General features: G+C 42.3%; 1 protein-coding gene across 3 annotated transcripts in view; it reads right to left on the bottom strand.

Moving 5' to 3' along the window:
* Positions 1 to 19,007, bottom strand: part of plxnb1b (plexin b1b) — a 98,263-nt gene that overhangs the window by 14,486 nt on the left and 64,770 nt on the right. For all 3 annotated transcript variants that reach the window (XM_086291153.1, XM_086291152.1, XM_086291154.1), the window contains 14 exons: positions 17,716 to 17,898; positions 10,489 to 10,617; positions 10,142 to 10,242; positions 8,929 to 9,061; positions 7,498 to 7,654; positions 5,905 to 6,013; positions 4,960 to 5,068; positions 3,582 to 4,484; positions 2,932 to 3,066; positions 2,734 to 2,856; positions 2,408 to 2,501; positions 2,146 to 2,312; positions 593 to 744; positions 388 to 490 (listed from right to left, as the gene is read on the bottom strand). In XM_086291153.1, coding sequence (XP_086147279.1) covers positions 388 to 490; positions 593 to 744; positions 2,146 to 2,312; positions 2,408 to 2,501; positions 2,734 to 2,856; positions 2,932 to 3,066; positions 3,582 to 4,484; positions 4,960 to 5,068; positions 5,905 to 6,013; positions 7,498 to 7,654; positions 8,929 to 9,061; positions 10,142 to 10,242; positions 10,489 to 10,617; positions 17,716 to 17,898 — 2,598 coding nt within the window. The remainder of the gene's footprint in view (positions 1 to 387; positions 491 to 592; positions 745 to 2,145; positions 2,313 to 2,407; positions 2,502 to 2,733; positions 2,857 to 2,931; positions 3,067 to 3,581; positions 4,485 to 4,959; positions 5,069 to 5,904; positions 6,014 to 7,497; positions 7,655 to 8,928; positions 9,062 to 10,141; positions 10,243 to 10,488; positions 10,618 to 17,715; positions 17,899 to 19,007) is intronic.

The following is a 19,007-nucleotide window of genomic DNA, read 5'->3' as shown; positions in this document are numbered from 1 at the left end:
TTAAAATCATTCATCTTAAACGGTTTAAGAAAGGTAAAACTTGGCAAAGATTTCTTGTTTCTTAGATGTGCGACTTCTAATATTGTATGAATTATACTGTTAAAGAATGCAGCCCACATTATGTTATTATGGATATGTGGACCAAAGAGAACAAACAGAAATAATAGCAGATGTTCTCTGCTTCAAACACCTCCAGTGTTAGAACCACAATTTCATTATTTTATAAACAATTAATAAATAGAAAGAATATTATACTAAACTTTCACCTCTTAAAGTCACATTTTTCTCCCAGCAATGTAGGTTTTAGTGTCCTTTGATGCAACAAAAATGCCAAGTTTCACAGACAGGTCAACAAAATCTAATTTACTCTACCTGAATTTAATATACCTGGTAGCTGAATTTCTGTCTGGAGAGGCCAAATTCTCCTCCATTCACTCTCACAGACACATGGTTCGTCTTTAATCCGCTGGCTTTGGTCATGCACACGATTCTGGAAGACCAACATTGCTCTTCAGAAAACCAAGCCATGTTTCTGTAGTTTTCTGATCAGTACAAAGAGAGTCTATGAGAAACAACAGTAGTGCATGCATACCTAGAGGAGACCTCATACAGGTTGGAAATCACTGTGCAGGGCACGTCAGCTACTAACACAGACTGGACGATGTCTTCAGCCTTCTGACCCAGGTTGGAGCCGGAGATGGTCACCATGGTGCCTCCTTCCAACAGGCCAGAGAGTGGGTCGACCTGATTGGAGGCAGGAACAAAAAATCCAAACAACCTTTCTAGTTTTTGACCAATGCAAAAGCATTCACAAAAGAAAAAACAGGTCCAACCAAGTGTTTTATTACAATAAATTCAAAGCAAGTGGTGAAGCCACAAATGCAAACACATATTTTTAACCCTGTAAGACCCAACCCATCAAAAATGTACCCATCAGAAAATTCTGATTATTTGGAACTGAGATGTTTACTAACCCTTATAACAAAATCCACAAACGCTGTTGTGAATGATATATTTTTATTACATTTGAAACATTGGGAGTTTTTGGCAACTTTTTGTTAACAACAATGTTAATTTTAGACAAAAAAAACGTTTTGTCCATAACATTTTGAAATTATGGCAAGTATTGATCACATTGATGAGATAGAGGTCTCAGAAACTCACGTATCAAATATGATACAAAGGGCATTATAGGGTTAAATTCAGTGCAACTTACACTCTCTGAGGGCATTATTATCACTGACGTCTAACACAAAGAAATGCTGATCAACCAAAAGCTTTTTCAGAGCAGGACTAACAGTATGATTTCCCTCAGAACCTTAAAGTACGTGAGCAACAGCTGTGTCACCATCTTTAACAGCTAATAATTCATTTTCCAAAATATAAACGGATGTAAACTCCCCATATCTTGCGTCTTGTTAAAGTTAACATCTGCTACACATATACTGCTTCACTGTTTCTGAAATAACGTGGTCAGTCTGTGTCCAAGTAACCCCTGTGAGCCAAAAGCTCGAAAGAAAGCTTATTTTGAAGGCATAAAATCAGAATTGTGTTTGTACATTTAGCACTCAGATCATTGGGAAGCTTTATTTAAAGAGGATCTGCTGTTTTCCCTCACTTTCTATCAGACATACTGTTCCAGTTTTTACTTTTTTCTACTCTTGCCTCTGTATGACGTTAAAGAGAAGGGATATCCTCAATTTTGTTTTCCCATTTCCGACAGACAGCTCTGGCTTTGAGCAGAGAAGAGCCTTCCACCTGCTGTTCAAACTTGTGCTTCTGAGGGGCAGCCAATCAGTGGCAAGTTGGTGTAAAGCTTAAACAGATGAAGTGATGAGCTGATGAGGCCTAGTGTAAGATAAGGATGTATTACACCTTCGAATAATGACTCCACTAGAACACAAATGGTCTCCAGTATTATAATATCTTCCACTGTCTCAAACCAAAACGTATATCAACAACATGTTCCATCTAACTGTGATGGCTGATCATCATTGTTCTTGTAATTTTGGGACAATAAGTAGTAAGTGAGAGTGATAAGAGGAAGAAGTGAAAACTTGACAATAAAGCCTCCAATTATGATTGTAAGCAGTTCAAATATAAATCCCAGTGCACTGTATTATTTCCCACACTCTGAATACTCACAGAGTGTATGACGGGAGCAGGGCACGTCTGCTGCACAGGTTCACTGCAGGAGTTTGAAAACAGGCAGCTGGCCCTGGGACCGCCACACCACGCACAGCCGTATTTTGGGTCTGCTGTGTGGCAACGGCTGCAGTCAGATCGACCCACAGAGCAGTTGTACAGAGTCACTGAAAGCACAGTAGACATAGAGGAGCAGCAGACAGTTAACATGTGCTCATAACAGCAATATGTTTAAAGCACAACAAACTTAATATGACCTTACCATAGAGATCACGAGAAGTGTCTACATGGAAGGTGTCCCTCCTCTTCACATACACCAATGCATTATACTCCTGCACTGGGGCAGAGTATGTGTACTGGACACAAGAAAAAGGCCCCATTTTTTAAGGTAACATTAAAACTAATTATTCATTATCAGTTACACTCCAGACAAGCGCTGCTTTACAAACACAGGTAGCAGAAGAAGGGAAATGTTCATCCTGCCTGGGGAGGGTGAACCGGCCTTCATTTAGTTTTACTTTTGCCTTTATTTAATACTGAAGGTAGCAATTTTATGAAGGTACTAATGCTTTATAAACAATATCAGACCTGGTGTAGCTGACATGTGATGTCAAAGCTTGATGGGTTCATGTCATCTGGCTCCACGTAGGCGTCTACCACCACCGTCTGCCCTTCAATAACCAACACACACTCGTAGTCCAGCTCTGCATCCTGAACACACAAACACTGCATGAAAGAGTACACTGGGCAGGCAGCTAACAGGCTCGATGCTGTTGTGTGCTGTACCTGATACAGATGGAGGTTATGTGCCAGTAAAGTGATCTTTCTCTCCACTCTGACAGGGAGCAGTGACGAACCCTGGACCTTCTCAACACACGGACAAGCTGAGGAACCCCAGCTGACATACGAGCCCTCGTCCCCCTGCAGGAGAACAGATCACACGTGTTTATATTCACATACACGCAACATTTACAGTGAGGTGGATCGAACGAACCATTTAATATATTCATTCTTGTTCAGGGTCAGTTTTTACTTTCCCACAAGGGATTGCAATTGATTTCAGTCAGATGCAGGGAGTCATGGGGGGGATGTCGGGATGGGGGCGTGCTCAAGGTGGTGAAGATTTTTGTATAGAGATAATGAAAGAAAGAGTCTGTAAAAAGGAAAGGTGAAGATATTTAGACAAAAGAACAACTGCTGCAACTCAGGAGCAGCCGGGTTTCTTGAAGTCAGTCTGTGCAGTGAAAGGATACAGATTCCAGGTGTGAGACGGAAGAGGAAATGCAGGGAAAGAATGAGAGACTAGGGAATCAGTTGTGAGCTTTGTTCCTATAGTAGGACTCCAGTCAGAAGCTGGAAGCACAGGGAGGGTGCTCACCCTTTCCATGAAGAAGAAGAAGTAGAAGCAGGAGGAGGATTGAGGCGGCTGAACTCACCGGGAGGAAGCCATCAGCTGAATCATACTGGTAGTCCAGCTCTGAGTCAGCATTCAGCAACTGGGGAGGGTAGGACTGGGACATGCGGTCAACCTCCCCATCACCTGAGAGCACGGTGGCAGCTGAAAATGTAGCCGTGTCATTTTCTGCCTGGACAGCACCCTCAGTGTAGTTTTCTGCTTCCTTTCGCCAGAGGGGCACCTCAGAATCAGCAGTTGGGCTTCCTGCCTCAGTGTGCAAGTCTTGCGGTGGTACCAGTGTGGGTGTCTGGGTCGAGTCCAAGTAAAGGGAAGGCTCAGAATCAGCCGGTTCACCCATATGGAAAAGTGTGGGCGGGGGAAAGCCAGGCAGCACCATGGTGGGAGCCTCTGCCAGGGTCAGCGCTTCTTTGGCTGCCTGCCGTTCGCTGGGGGGTAAGGCAGTCACCACCTCCGGTGGCGAGGAGTCTGGGATCATCAGAGGCACGACAGGGTCCAGGTCCCCACTAAGACCATCAGCCACGGTGACGGGCATCAGCTCTGCCGTGGCCATCGTGACACTCTGTGTAGCTACAGCATCTTCCCAGTCACTGTGTGTGACAGTCTCAGAGGCTTCACTCTCTTCTTCTTCTCTGGTGGTGACCTCCAGGCCTGGAGAGGTGCTGGGTGGTAGAGTGGGAGGCTGAGGGGGCAGGGTCGTGCCCGGGTGGGTTGGCTCATGGCTGGTACTGGTGTATGAAAGAGTAGGCGTTGTTAACTCCTTAGTGGTAGCTATGGTGATGGCGGCTGCGGTTGTTGTTGTTGTCTTCGTCGTGGCAGTAGTTGGTGTGGTAGGAGGAGTTGTGGGGGTAGCTGTTGTGGTAGTGGTGGCTGTGATGACTTTAATAGCTTTGGTTGTAGGAGGAGAGGAGGTAGGTAGTTTAAACTGGGGGAGGAGGAGGAAAAGACGAGGAGAGGGTGAGGCAGAAGGAAAAAATAAAAAGGAAAAATCAAGGAAAAAAGAGACCATGTGATCTGAGGTTAATGTGGCTCATGACACCTGAAAGACAGTGATTTGTGTTAGCAGCGCTGGTTTTAACCCATCTTAAAATGCCTCTGGGCAACTGTTTTGAAGTGTTATAAAAACAAACAAACAACTAATTTCAGTCGGTTTTACTGCCCACAACCTCTAAAAGGTTGTACCACATTACACAAGAGTCCACTCATGCAAAGTGTAACGACAGCGCAACTATTCTGCAGTTCAAGACTCCACAGGAAACCTTAATCAAAGAGAAGAATGCACATCTTTGGCTTATGGGCGACGAACTGACTGATGAATGCAAATGAAGCTCCAGTTCAAACTGGTGATCAGTCGGTGCTTTTCCTACAATGTCTGCATGTGACGTCACGCTGCAGCTTACATGTTGGTTGTAGATGATCACTCCCTCCTCACAGGTGGGCTTGTGGGTACACGCATGCTGGTGGACGCACCAGTTACAGCCCCATCGGCTTAAAACACAACCGCGGCATCTGCACACAGACAGGATAGAAATTGCCTTAGCGACTGTACAAGCCTCTTTTCAAGATGAGAGGCAAACAGTGATGCAGGATTAGGAGCTATGAGAAGAACGCCTCTAATAGAAGCAGATCTAACTGTTGGAAGTCTCACAGATTGATCAACACGCACCAATCTGAGTGTGTGCGTGTAATTTATGACAACACAGGTTATTATTAACTCCTAAATACAATGAAAGTGTTATTTGGGATTTACACAACACTACAATCATTATAAGCCATATTTAGTGAAACAGGATGTACATGCTACTTCAAGTCTGGAAATTTATTCAAGTTTTAAAGATTTTAAATTTCTTTTATGTACAAACTGAAACCCAGTACAACCTCTGACTGTAATTCTATTGTTTTTTGGCCATTCTCTACTTGTGTCTTTCATTATATGTCTTTCATAATGCATCTATGAGCCGCTGCTCATAGATGCATTATTCTGATATCTGATTGTTGTAGTTACTCTGTTGTTCTCACTGGTCATTTCTACCTGCACGACTCAATAATTTCAATAAAACTTGCCAATTGCCAAGTAAGCGAGCCTTACTTGGCAAAACCCAGGGTCACAGGCTTGAACAGGGGAATTAAAAAGAGGACAGTGAGTGGGCGGAAATACAGACACAGATATAATAACGAAGGGCGCAAGGTGAACTGATGGAGGGACAAAGAGTGACCCAGGTACTAAACAGAAAAGCACAGACTCTGATGGTGAGTGAGACTCGATTAAAGGGTCTGCATGAACAGCACAGATCAGGAGGAGACAGACAGAGAGCACAGCTGATAAATCATCGGCGATAACTCACGGCTGGCTGCCAGACAGCTGCTTAACGGCTGTGCAGTCGTAGAAGGTGAAATCCCTTGCCGTGACCGTGACGTTGCCAAAACGTAGAGACAAGGTGACTGTGACAAAATCTGACAAGAAAACACAGATAGGAGCACAGCCTGAGGAAAGAGAACATAACAAGTTTCTGCTCAGAGCGCAGCGCTGAGCGAGCACAGTAAGAAAAATATTTGGTCAGGCTTACCGTCTCTGATCCACCGAGTCTCGAGAACGAGCTGCACAAGCCGAGGGAACATAGAGGCCTAATGAAACCCATGTGCACCATCCTTGGGGTGCACAAGGACGGTGACAAACACAAACACAGCAGCTTCCCTACAAATGTTCAGTTTGATGGATGTTTAAAACGGGGAGCAGTTGTGTACCACAGCTACAGTATCTCCTCATAAAGAGCAGAAACTGCGATCAAAAGGACTCGAAGTCCTGACCTGAGCCGTTTCCTTAAACTAGTACAGAGTCTGTTTGGGGACTAGAGAGAAAAAACCCAGTTTGTGTCACCACTTGTTAAACTGTGTTTACTATACCTACTGAGATGTGTGTTCAAAGGCTTCCTTTAGAACTGCTCATTCAAATTACATACAGTAAGTGAGGGATTGAACTTATTTGGTTCAGCTTTGGAAAGGCAAGAACAAAATTAGCTCACTTAACCAGAAAAAAACAACAGACCACCTGAGACAGTAAATTAAGGAAGAGTCACAGACAACCTTTGTAGCCTTTAAGGGCCTGTTTGAGACTTGGCTGCAGATTTTCATCTTGTTAGGACTTGTTGTGATGAGGACACGGCAACTTTCAGCCAAAATAAGAACTGATCAAGAAAAAAAAGTTAAACTCTGCCACGTTTGAAGCAGCTCCGACGAACAGCTGTTGAGAGAGACCAAGAACGGACATACGAGACTTCTTTGATCACTAGTAACAACATGCCACAGACTCCAAACACTCGATTACACCGATGTTGTGCCACAGCTCCCAGTTCAGTCTCTTGCAGTTTGAGGCTAATACACAATATTTATGGAGCAATTATCAGTGTATTTACAACAAAAATGTCAGAATATAACTGTAACCCGACTGATTCCTGGTGAGCCCTACACCCTGAGAACAACAACAAACATGGGAACCACACTCTACGTGAGAGTTTCTCTCATAACATGAATGTTTGGGTGAATGTGTTCTCTACAGAGGCTTCGGGTTTTCTTTTTTATTTACAGTCTCCTCATTACCACTGACTTACAAGCAGCCTTCACTGCACCAGACAGTCAGGAAACACAAAGCATGTATTTCAAAGCAAGCAGTCCGTGGATGAAACCGGTTTATGCTTTCAAATACAGATTACTCTCTGCTGTGTAAGATGGCCTAGAAAAAATGGATTTGGTTAGCCATTTTTTTCTAGGCCATTCACTGGCATAACAATTGAACTGTAAATGGCATGTCTGGTCTGGTCATGCAAATCCTCCAGGGTGCAGGCAAATCCTCCAATCACAAAGTTGAAACATGCAAACGAGTGAATAAACGCCAACAGCATCAGATTTGCAGGGAAAAACCCCCAATAGAAAACACTCACCTTGTCCTCGAAAAACCAAAGGCACCCTGCTGGTGTCGGGAGAACGGCAGGTGACCCCGGTCTCTGTGATGGTAGCAGGAGTGTGGCTGTCCTGGAAGTAGCAAGAGTACGACTCCCCGTTTTCTAACACTGGAAGTCTTGGGATGGACAGAGACACCTGAGAGAAATACAGAACTGTCATGAGCTGCTGACAGAATGTGGCACAGACCTGTGGCGTTTCAGGGTACAGTGAAGGTCATGCTGAGAGTAAGCGATTAAGCTGTCTGAACACATAAATCCGATCTGTTCTTTTGTAAACGTCCATGTGGAATAATTAGATTTGAAAACTAAATTGCACTCCCCGCTGATGGAGCATGAATCATACTGACAAAGGTTTGGTTTTATGTTTGGCTCCAGCTGCTGTGTTGCTTATTCACGTAATGTTTCTGCTCCTGTAGTACCGGGCGTCTCAAGGACAGGCAAAATTAATGCATTAGATACTGTAACAATAATGGATATCCCATGAATAGACCATCATAAATACAAAGAGGAGCTGCTAACTAAAACAAACCTCCTGTAAACCAGTAGATTTCTGTCAGTTCATCCCAGTGTCACTTGAACACAGCATGTACAGAGCTGCTGTGGTCCTTAGGATTGATTCTCAGTTTGAATCCATGTCCTGCCAGAACTGGTTGAATTTGGTTATTTTTTGTTATCCACTGGATCAGTGGGCTTTTTTCAGCTCGTGGATTCTTGTATCTCACAGAGTAGAAATGCTACACGAGGAGCCTGTTATAAAACTAGCTCCCTAATTGGTCAGTATTAAAAGGTGTACCATGTGTGAGCTGCCAGAAGAGAAAACGATCCTCACTGCCACTACTGTAGCTGTCAGGCTATCACACTACCAGCTATAGGTACATTTAACTCATGCAGCTCCATGTTACAATATTATTATTACATTAGTAATAAATAGTTATATTTCCATTTATATCCTCTGGAACTAGAAATCATTTAGAGCCAGGCAAACACAGGCTGATGGGAGAAACCACAGTGTGGATGTGTTTCTGTTGCCATCTTTCACGCAGATATTGTGCTATGCTAGGACATGACAGGACACAAGCCGGTCACTCTCTTCTTGATACCCTCACACTTAAACCCACTGACATCGTACCCACATGCCCAGGTACACCAAATGTAGCAGCTCAACTGATAAGGGATAACTTGGGAGTGTTTTGGTATGTGAGGAGACTATTATTACAGCCAGAGTGGGGATATCTACAGATTCTGTCATGAAGATTTTCTTCAGAGAAACTTCTAGGAACTTGATGTGGATGATCATGTGGAGTCAACAGAAACCACAATAAGAAATGTGGATCTGTAAACAAAGACCGTCATCCTCAAATCCGTTCTGTTTTGTTTTGCGTCTCGACTAAAGTGAAGACGTAGACCTACCATCTTGCTCTCCTCCCTGCTGAGATTGGAGGGGACGAGGTCCTGGACCACCAAACACTGCTGCTCCATGTCAAAACTCCACAACCATTGCCCTGGGTAGCTCCCACGAGCACACTGTGACTGCAACACACACCTGCAGGGAAAGCAGAGTTAATTATATTCACTGTTTTGCAAGCTGAAGCAAGGCTCCCTAACTCCATTACATATGTCAAAAACACAAGCAGAAGGCCAGTTTCTATCTAGAGTTAAACTAAACGTGGCTCAACCTGTTAGTAGTGGGAATGTACAGCAGCAGCACAAAAAGCAAAATTGCTCATCTTGTTCAAATAAGATTCAGTCCAGTAGTATTTTATTTAAATAGATAAATACTGAAGTAGTTAACGTGCAAACGCTTGTAGGGCAGGTGGTAAGGCAGAGCAAAGGAGAGAGCAGGGAAGGAGAGTCTGACAGAACAGAGAGAGGCACTTTAATCATATTCAGACACAATCCCACCGGAGCAAACCGACTTGGCGAAACACTTCAAAAACTAACAAGCTTGCCAGGAGGTTTCTTGTTTGCTACCATTTTCCTCACATGCTTGCACTGATCTTTATTTTAAGTAACACGAAATAATCTAGCTTATAATACATATCATGATGTAAAACCTGAGCAAACACTGTAAGAAAGTTTGCTTATCAAAGAAACTACGAAGGAAGTAAAACAACAAAGCTTTTCCCCCTTAATTTGTCTGGTATAATGTAGCCTCTAATGCTAGCTGATAGCTTTGCTTTTGCTTTAATTTAAGGTTCTTTTTTAAAGCCGTGTAATCCCACCGGCAACAATTGTTGCCGTTTTAACCCCCTATAACATTAGCAAAATTAAACATACTGTGTGTAGGCCAAGTCGGTAAGGAGTAAAATGCATGATCTCATTTTGCTGGGAAGAATTTGGGATTTAATGGATTCATTTAGACTTTTTCTGCATGTTGAAACTGCTAGAACTCATCTCTTACATCACAGTACAAAGTGACAAACGTGTGACCACTGTGGCTGCTGCTAAGGTAATTTAAACATTCTAAAAAAGAAAGAAGGAAAACACATTTCTGCACTTTTGGCATTTTCTTGGTTTATAATTATATTAATAAACAATAAAATGAATCAGTCTGAACTCCAAATAAATCTTGACTGTTGTATTTTATATTTAGTGTAGCCATAACTGCTGATATCGATCTCACCTTCCCTCCAGGACACACCAGCCACAGTAAGGGTCGTGGGCCAAGAGACAGGAGTGGCAGTCTGGATGCTGCTGACACTCAGCCACTGGCCTCTTCTGCAGCTGGAACCAGGACAACACAATCAAGTTCAGTCATGCAAACCATCCACACTAAGCTCCTAAAAGCTCCTGATTTTAAAAAAATAAAAAAATGAGAGAATAGGCAGCCCAGATTTCCCAGTGGTCATTAAAATAATCCCAAATACATGCCGCTTTAGCAAAAGAAGTGAGACTGGGTTAGACATGAGGTTTAAAATGATTTATCTGTAAAGAAATGAGGCTATAAGAGTTCAGTTACTGTGTGTGTACCATGTTATGGGTCATGATGAAGAGATGTTCCTGTTTCTGATCCAGGATGAGGTCTGAGCTGATGGCTGCATTCTGCTGTATGGGGGTCACAGAGTACTCCTCAACCTCACCGTTTGGCCCCAAGAACACCTGCAAACATAAATATGAACGATTAGATAACAGGTGAACCGGCTGCTGACATGAATATGCATCTCTTCACATGCTCAGTTTTAAAAAGGAAAGTGCAGTTATAATGAAAACATAAAAATAAACAGCTTATTTTCCCGTTTTATTCAGAGATGGAACTGCAAAATCCTTCAATTTAACCATTTGTCAAACTGGTAGCTCAAAATGGTCTTTTTAAGGTTGTTGATATTGAAAGGTACTCTGGATTTTTTGCAGTTAGTTGTAAATCTTTAAAACATGTAGCCCCTTTCATCCATCCATCCATCCGCTTCCGCTTATCCTTTTCAGGGTGGCGGGGAGCGCTGGAGCCTATCCCAGCTGTCATAGGGCGAAAGGCGGGGTACACCCTGGACAGGTCGCCAGTCTGTCGCAGGGCCAACACACAGAGACAGACAACCATTCACACTCACATTCACACCTAGTGGCAATTTGGATTAATCAATTAACCTATCCCCACAAGCTGCATGTCTTTGGACGGTGGGAGGAAGCCGGAGTACCCGGAGGGAACCCACGCAAACACGGGGAGAACATGCAAACTCCACACAGAAAGACCTGATGGTGGAATTGAACTCAGGACCTTCTTGCTGTGAGGCAACAGTGCTAACCACCGTGCCACCGTGCCCCTTTTCATTATTAGTAAAATATTTTTCTAAAGCTGCAGATTCAGAGGCCTTTTTTATTCCACACGTTCCAGTCAAAACCTGATAATTACATTACCCACACTGTAAATCAGCCATAGTTCTGATATTGTTGTACCTGCAGTGACAATCTGACTTCTTTCTGTTTACATCAGCAGTTCCTTTTCCCCCAACAGCTTCTGACTCAGACTCCTTTTATAGTTTCCCTTTGATTCAATGGAAGAACTCATTTAATGGAAGAAGCCTAATCCAGTTTAACAATTATATGAATCTAAATGGTTGTGATCAGGTATTAAATATATCAAGGCCCACACAACTGATGAGAAACTAAGGTCTGACAGACGACACTGACTCATTCACATAGTTAACAAGGTTGAGGAGGTCTCTGCAGTCCATCAGTGTGCGGCCTCTACGGCTGCTGTAATGTAGGTTAACACGAGTGCACAGCCTGACCAACTGCTCCACATCAGCAGTTTGACGTTATTTACAGCAGCCATCAGATCCATTCCACCCAGTGCCACAGTCACATATTTCAGTGTGAAAGGAACAGAACAACACCTCAGCTCAGATACTCCGTCGCTCAGTCTTTTTCGAAAAACAGCTTTAGATCATCTCTAAACAGTTGAACAGAGTCAATGAGGTTCTTTCCACAGTGTTCTCTTTACTGACACACTGGAGTCTCCAGGTTTGTTACGCTTTCTTTCATGAATCACATTTTCTACAATAACACGCATACAGCTTTAAACAACACTTAAACATAGCAGCCATCAGGTCTGAAACTGTGTGTTCTCACACACAACAGGAACAAGAAAGGAAACATTTTCACACGGGCCCCATCAGACCTCAGTGACCGGGACACTTGCCAGGTTTAACTTCTACTTCAACTGGGTGAGATATTTTCACCAGTTTAGAGCCGTCTGTAACTGGTCACCAGCAAGAAACTCTTACATCAGCAGGCTCTAGAGATTCAGAAATGATGTGGGTGGCAGTGGGTGGAACCTGTGAAAAACACCCCAGTGTGAGCTTGCCCATCTCTCAAACTGACTGACACCACATCAGAAGGCTGCGTTTTTTCAAAACTTTGCAGCAGTTTGCATATCACACTTAAACTACCAACACGACTTATCAAACCAAAGGTTAACTTATTTGTGTTGGGGTATTTTACAACCTTTGAGTGTGAACACATCAGATTTGTTCGATTTCAGTGTGTTTTGTTCAGTACTGAGTGAATGAATACTAGCTTTGATGTTTTTATATTTATTTATGCTAGAAAGTTTAGGAGGTGTTGGTACAGAGATCACACTGCTCACACTGTGACCAATGCACTGGTTGAAGAGCAGTACAGTTTCTGTGGGTGAAGACAGCATGTATGTAAACAAAGCTACAGTGCATATGTGAAAATGGCTTATGGCTACAAAGGTTTGTCCATCCACATATATTTAATCTGAATAATGAATGACAATCAATAAAGAAAAGACATTTTCTTGGCCGTTGAGGAAATCTGACAGAGAGCCTCTCGATTTCTTTGGAGATCTAACAGATCTAAAATGCAAATGAGACTGACTTTAATCCGAGCGTCTGAACAAAAACAGATCCCGTTTGGCACCCTAACACAGACAGTGTTTCTGTACAAACCACGTCTCAATTAGAAGATAATGCAGAGCTAAACCAACTCTGTTTATACCCTGCGATCATTTCTGTGCTTACACAGAGCAAAAGCTCGATTCCAAAAAAAGTTGGCATTCTGTACAAGATGTAAATAAAAACAGGATTCAGCTGTTTGGCAGATCTCACAAAGCCACATTTCATCAACAAACACAAAAAAACCAATCAAATCAAAAAAGTTTGGTATCTTGCAAAAGCTCTTAGCTCAGTTTGAATTTGATGGCAGAAAACTGTCTCAAAATAGTTGGAGTGGGGGCACCAACAGTGGTACTGAAAAGAAATGACTGGAAGCTCATTCAGTTCACTGGCAGGAACACGGCCGGGTATAAAAAGACCATCTTAGAGAGGCCAGACGGGCAAGGCTTCACCAATCAGGCCACATCTACAAGTATTTCCCATGATGCTGATGCTTGAGTTTGACTTTAGATTGTGACGCTCGCATTGGATGTGAAATGGATTTCAGTCCTTAACATTTCAATTTCATGTACTGCAAAAACAATTACGCAGTAGATGAAATTAAAAATCAGCAAATTTCAACGCACTTTGAGCACCTGCACCTAAAAACACTGTCATAGTATAAAGTCAGAATTTTGGCTGGCTTCAACAAACATACCAAAGATTTTCTCTGCATTTGGGAGTCACCACATCAGATCATCCACCACAATCGGACCCTCAGACCTTCAACCGATTCCACATGTTGGAATTTCCCCTTTTATTCATACAGTAAACACACACATATACATATATACATGTGATATATATATAGATATAGATATATATAGATATATATGTGTATTTTGACCGTCTGTGGCTGCACAGACAAAGTGCTCATTAATGAAACTGACACTGTCTGCTGTCATGATCAATAACTCAATTCTGAATGAGGCTCTCTGTTTTGAAGTGCATGTGTCTGCCAGTCAGCGATGACAGTGCACAAAAGTGGAGCTCTCTAAGGTTTAGCTGGGTTAGTGTGACGTAATCGTACAGAAAACATGTTAATAGGCGTCATTGTGCCGTTTCTGCTTGTGCAGGGGGCCCTGACCACAAGTCACCATTCAGGAAAACCACACAAAGAGCCAACTGTGAGCAGACGAGCTCACGATCTACAAATTCCTCGTAACAAGGGAATTGCTGGGCCAACTGATCTTGTTGCTGAAGTTACGGTTTATCAAAATAAAAACATATTTTAGATCATTCTAACATAATTCTCTGCATCTTTTAGGCTTGCCAGCAACAAACACAAAGTCGGCGTCATTCCTTCAATCGCAGACTCTAATCTTGTTGCTTTTTCTGATGGTCGTTTGCGCCAACAACAAGAATCGTCTGTCTTTCCTTGTGTATTACCAAGTTTCAACCTGATCTCCCTCAGAACCCACAGCACTGGATGACTCAGGTACCTCTGAAATCCGACTGACAGCATGTCATCTCCACCGCGCTTCACACAATCTGGTCACTGAGCCGAAAGCTTACAGTTCATTCAATATGAACTGTGTCTGTATTTCTCATGTTTGGTACCCACTGTCACAGAGCTCTGACAAGAGTTCACAGGATTGTGCCAAATATCACACACATTTGCAGCTTTAACAGGTTTAATTAAACAGGGCCAATGAGCACAGAGGTGGACATTCAGCTTTAAGATGATTTTGTTTGCTTTCAGGCTGAATGCTGTATTTTTGTAGCATCAGTAACAACACTGCTCGACACACAACAAAAACCAGCTCATTTGGGCTTCTAGTAGATATAATCCATTTTGTCCCCCTGAATCTTTTAATGCAGCCATGTTAAGATGTACAACATACATAAAACAGGCAAACCAAGAAGTGGAGGGAGACCTCTACCAGGAAAGGCACATATCTCTGTCTCCAGATGCAGGAGGAAATTTTAAACTCAAAACGAGCATCTTTGAGGAAGAGGTTGGATTCTACAGCAACAAGGTTCAAAATCAAAAGTGTTTACGGACAGAAGTCATTCTCATGCTTTGCTATTTTAGAATGACACGGAGGTCCGGTTTATTAAATAATCAAATTCAAAACTTGTACACAGAGCTTAACAGTTTTATTAGACCACCACCCAGTGTAAGCTGTGTGCCACAGCTGCCCTAAATTAACAGTAATGGTGATTACCTAAATTGATTTTTACAGTTGACACCAGATATTTAGATACACTTCAGAAAAAAATCTTTTTTTTCTTTACTGTCAAACATCAAATCAGTAATTTTTTGTTTTAGATTAATAAATATTAACACATTTGTTGTATTTGTGAAATGACAGAGTAAAGACAGAGAACATTGTATTTTATTATTACTTTCACCAAAGTCAGAAGTATACACACACTAAGTTTATTAACTCCAGATTATTCCATAGAGGAAAAGGAGGGAACACCATCCTGACTGTGAAGCACGGGGGTGGCAGCATCCTGCAGACGGGACTGGTGCACTTCACAAAATACATCATCAGCCAGGAAGTTGAAGGAAGCTTGGGTGCAAATGTGTTTTCCAAATGAACAATGACCCCAAGCATACCTCCAAATTAGTTACAAATGTCTTAAGGACGACAAAGTCAAGCTGCTGAAGTAGTGTGGGCAGCACTGAAAAGGCAAGAAGGCCTACAAACCTGACCCAGTTACACCAGTTCTGTCGAGAGGAGTGGGCCAAGATCCCAGCAAACTGCTGTAGAAAGCTTGTGGAAGGATAAGGGAAACCGTTTTGGGGCAATTCTCTCAAATACAAAGGAAAGTAATAAAAAATACATTTTTTCTCTCCTTATTCTGACATGTCACAAAGACAAAAAAAAGTGAATATTTATGGATCTGAAACAAAAAGTTTACTCCAATTTGATGTTTGACGGTAAAGGAAAAAAAGTTTGTGTAAATATCTGGTTTCAACTGTATGTTTCTGTAAAGGTTAATCCACCAGCACAAGCTCTTTAATCAAAATGATATTTTTAAGGCTAAAAAATTTTCATGAATTTTAATTTAGTATTTACAAAAAGCAGAAAATAGTTAATAACATCATCATTATTTTTTTAACCACATTAAATTTATTAACTTTAATTATTAAACAAAAAATAGTTTCAGTGGCTAAAAGTGATATTAGTAAAGTCCAGTTACCGGCTCACATTTGCATTTAAAAAGGTGAACTCTTAGGTTTAAATAAACAGCATTAAGCAAGAGAGGAAAGATTATAAACAAATTCTCTTATGGAGCAGTGTGGTATTAAAAACACAGAAGCACATTCATTCTCAATAATGAAAGTATCAGTGGATGGATTAGGTGTTTTTCATACTGTTTATTTTTCTGCACTGGTCTCATGTTTCAGCACACTGTTAAAAAGGTAAGACTGCTGCTAGAAACCCAACTCCACCGCCAGCAGGATGATGTTGTAGAGATTACTCCGGGTGTACCAAGTGTAGCCCGTCTGTCTGTAAACACAAAGATTTCAGACCTGATAGCAGAGAGCAGCCAGTGTCTGGAGGTGAACAGAGGGAAGACTTGAGCTCAATGTTTGCTGAGCTGATCTCTGCATATGTACACTACAGTTAATTAGGGCTGCCACGATTTGTCGACTAGTCACGATTACGTCAACTATCAAAATCGTCGACGACTGATTTAATAGTCGACGCGTCGTTTGAAGCTTTGTAAGATCCCAAAGGACGCAGGAATGAGTAGTAGGATTTAAGAGTGTAATAACGGACTGAAACAGAAGATGGCAGCACTGCATGTACAAGGATGCCAGCTACCGTTAAACCCCGAAGAAGAAGAAGAAGAAGAAGAAGAAGAAGCAGCAGCTGTGTCCCAGAATTCATAGCGCGGCCCAGCGCAGTTTCCAACAATGGCGGCAGCTAGTTAGTTTTAATGTTACTCTTATTATTCTTTCTGGGTCACAAAATAAACGTTTAACATATTTTCAGGCGAGAATGTAGCTGTGTAAACCTCAAATATCTGCTCAGTTTATCAGGACACCACATATTTTCAAAAGCGCTCCGACGTTTTCGGAGACGTCTGTTACCCACTAGCTCGTTAGCGAGCCGGGGGCTAGGCTCACTAGCGCCGTGAGAACACCGGACTCCCCGCAAATCGTTTTCAAACCCACCGCTGGCTTTCGCTACTCAGGTTAAATATATATGAGTCACTTAGATAACTTAAAATGTTGTTGTTTGGCTTTTTTTTTTAGTATTTTATTTGTTCCTGAGTAAATCAGTTTGTCTGAGATTAAAGTTATAGTTTTCACACAGCTGAATAAACGTCAAGCAGACAGCTGATTATCAGAAGTGTGAGATGCTCCAGAATATACTCCAGTGTCCTGTTATATTTTAGATAGCAAGGAGTTTATTAAACTTCACCAAAACAATCTGCAAATTTCATTAAAATTTAATAAACTACCATCTTGTCTTTATTTTTAGTTAGCACAGACCTTAAACACTTAAAGCTGTAAGCTAATGATAGTTATATAAGAGCAGATGCTGCTGGTGCAATAAGCTGTAGTTTTACGTCTAATGGATGATGATCTGATTAGTCGACTAATCGCAAAAATAATCGGTGACTAGTCGACTATCAAAATAATCGTTTGTGGCAGCCCTACAGTTAATACACCCAGCATGTTACTACGGTTCAGGGTTTGAACTCAAAATAACAAGCACAAAAGAACGTTCCACCACAATCTGTGCAGAACATCAAAGTTGGCACAAAATGCTCTTTCTTAAGACCAGAATCCAAGCGCAACCTGTCTGTGCATGTCCTGAAACACGATGAGCCATGTTACCTTGTGTAAGTTCCCTTTGGAGTCTCCCAGGAAGGCGATGGTATGTCCCACTCTGCTGCTGACAGCCACAGCAGTAAGACGGGCAGAAGGGCTGTCTAATATGGTTTCTACTTCCACAGGAATCCGGCTGGCCATGGGGCTGGGGGTGTGGTCGGAGCCGCAGGGGTAGGCATCCAGGGTATTCTAACAGTGGGGGAACAGGAGAGAAAATCCGTTTGCAGTCCGTGTTACGTTCAAGCAAAACACAAATAAAGAACAAATTAAATGTAAACTCCTCAGTTAGTGTTGTGCACAAAGAAGCCCTCGGGTGAGTTGTTATTAAGCCAGTAGCCAAAAATATAACAGCAGCGCTCCTACTGCAGTAAAATCACAGCAGGATGTATTGTGAAAGGGCTGGGGTTTGGGAACAAACTAAAACTATAACACAATATTTGCTTTTTCTCCACAGTGTAGCTCTGGCGAGAGTCCTCGCTCTGGCTGCAGGGCAGTTGTTTTTTGTTCCAGGCCATTTGTTTTTCCACAAGAATGTTACATCGGGGTCATTGCTTCATCACTGGTTGTCCTAACAGTAAGAAATAGAGGGGATGAACCTGAGCCCGGCCTGTCGAGCGCTACTTGTTTTGATGGACTGCGTGTTGTTGGCTGGTGTGGTGTTATGAATAGATTCCTTTTTTGGCTTCATCCTAAGAGAAGCTCAGTAAAAACATGTTTTCAGATGTAACCACTGCACACAGCTTTGAGCCTGACTGTGAACATGTCGCTGACCATATGGGGAGCTTCACAGAGGACTGATTAAGCTAATTAAGGGCCTGCTTTGTCCACATCGGGAGAACCGAGGCATTAGGGGAAAACAAACAAAGAACACTGCATGCTAAGAATAGAGTTCTAAAGTTATGACACCCAGTCTAGGAACATGCCCTGGATGCTTGCATGCGACCTGCTGGTTTGGCTGACGAGTGCTGTGCACACTAGATCATCCGGACTTTTAGCCATAAATTATATGGACAGTAAAAGCACAAGAGAGTAACCATAAGGTCAAAAGACCACTTGAAGTGCATTCCAGCCACTAATGTCAGGCATGAGTCACAAATCCTGATCAGCATTAAAAAAAAAAAAGCCGTTTCCAGTGGTTCAGAGCTGGTGTGAGACTCTGTCACTGCTACAGATGGAGCATTTGTGGCAAACAGTGAACGGGGATGATTTGCGTGCCAGATTTGACATCCTCATCATATCACGTCTCTTTTCAGCTCCAGATGCCTCCCTACTGTTCGCCTATAACCATCTGCTTTGCT

Source organism: Aulonocara sp. 'chitande type north' Nkhata Bay, linkage group LG5 (genome assembly GCF_057382095.1).
Source record: "Aulonocara sp. 'chitande type north' Nkhata Bay isolate Kocher_YH1m ecotype deep benthic linkage group LG5, A_spYH_male_GT1.1, whole genome shotgun sequence".
Lineage (NCBI taxonomy): Eukaryota > Metazoa > Chordata > Actinopteri > Cichliformes > Cichlidae > Aulonocara > Aulonocara sp. 'chitande type north' Nkhata Bay.
Note: the sequence above shows the minus strand (reverse complement) of the source record. Positions and strands in the feature narration are given on the sequence as shown.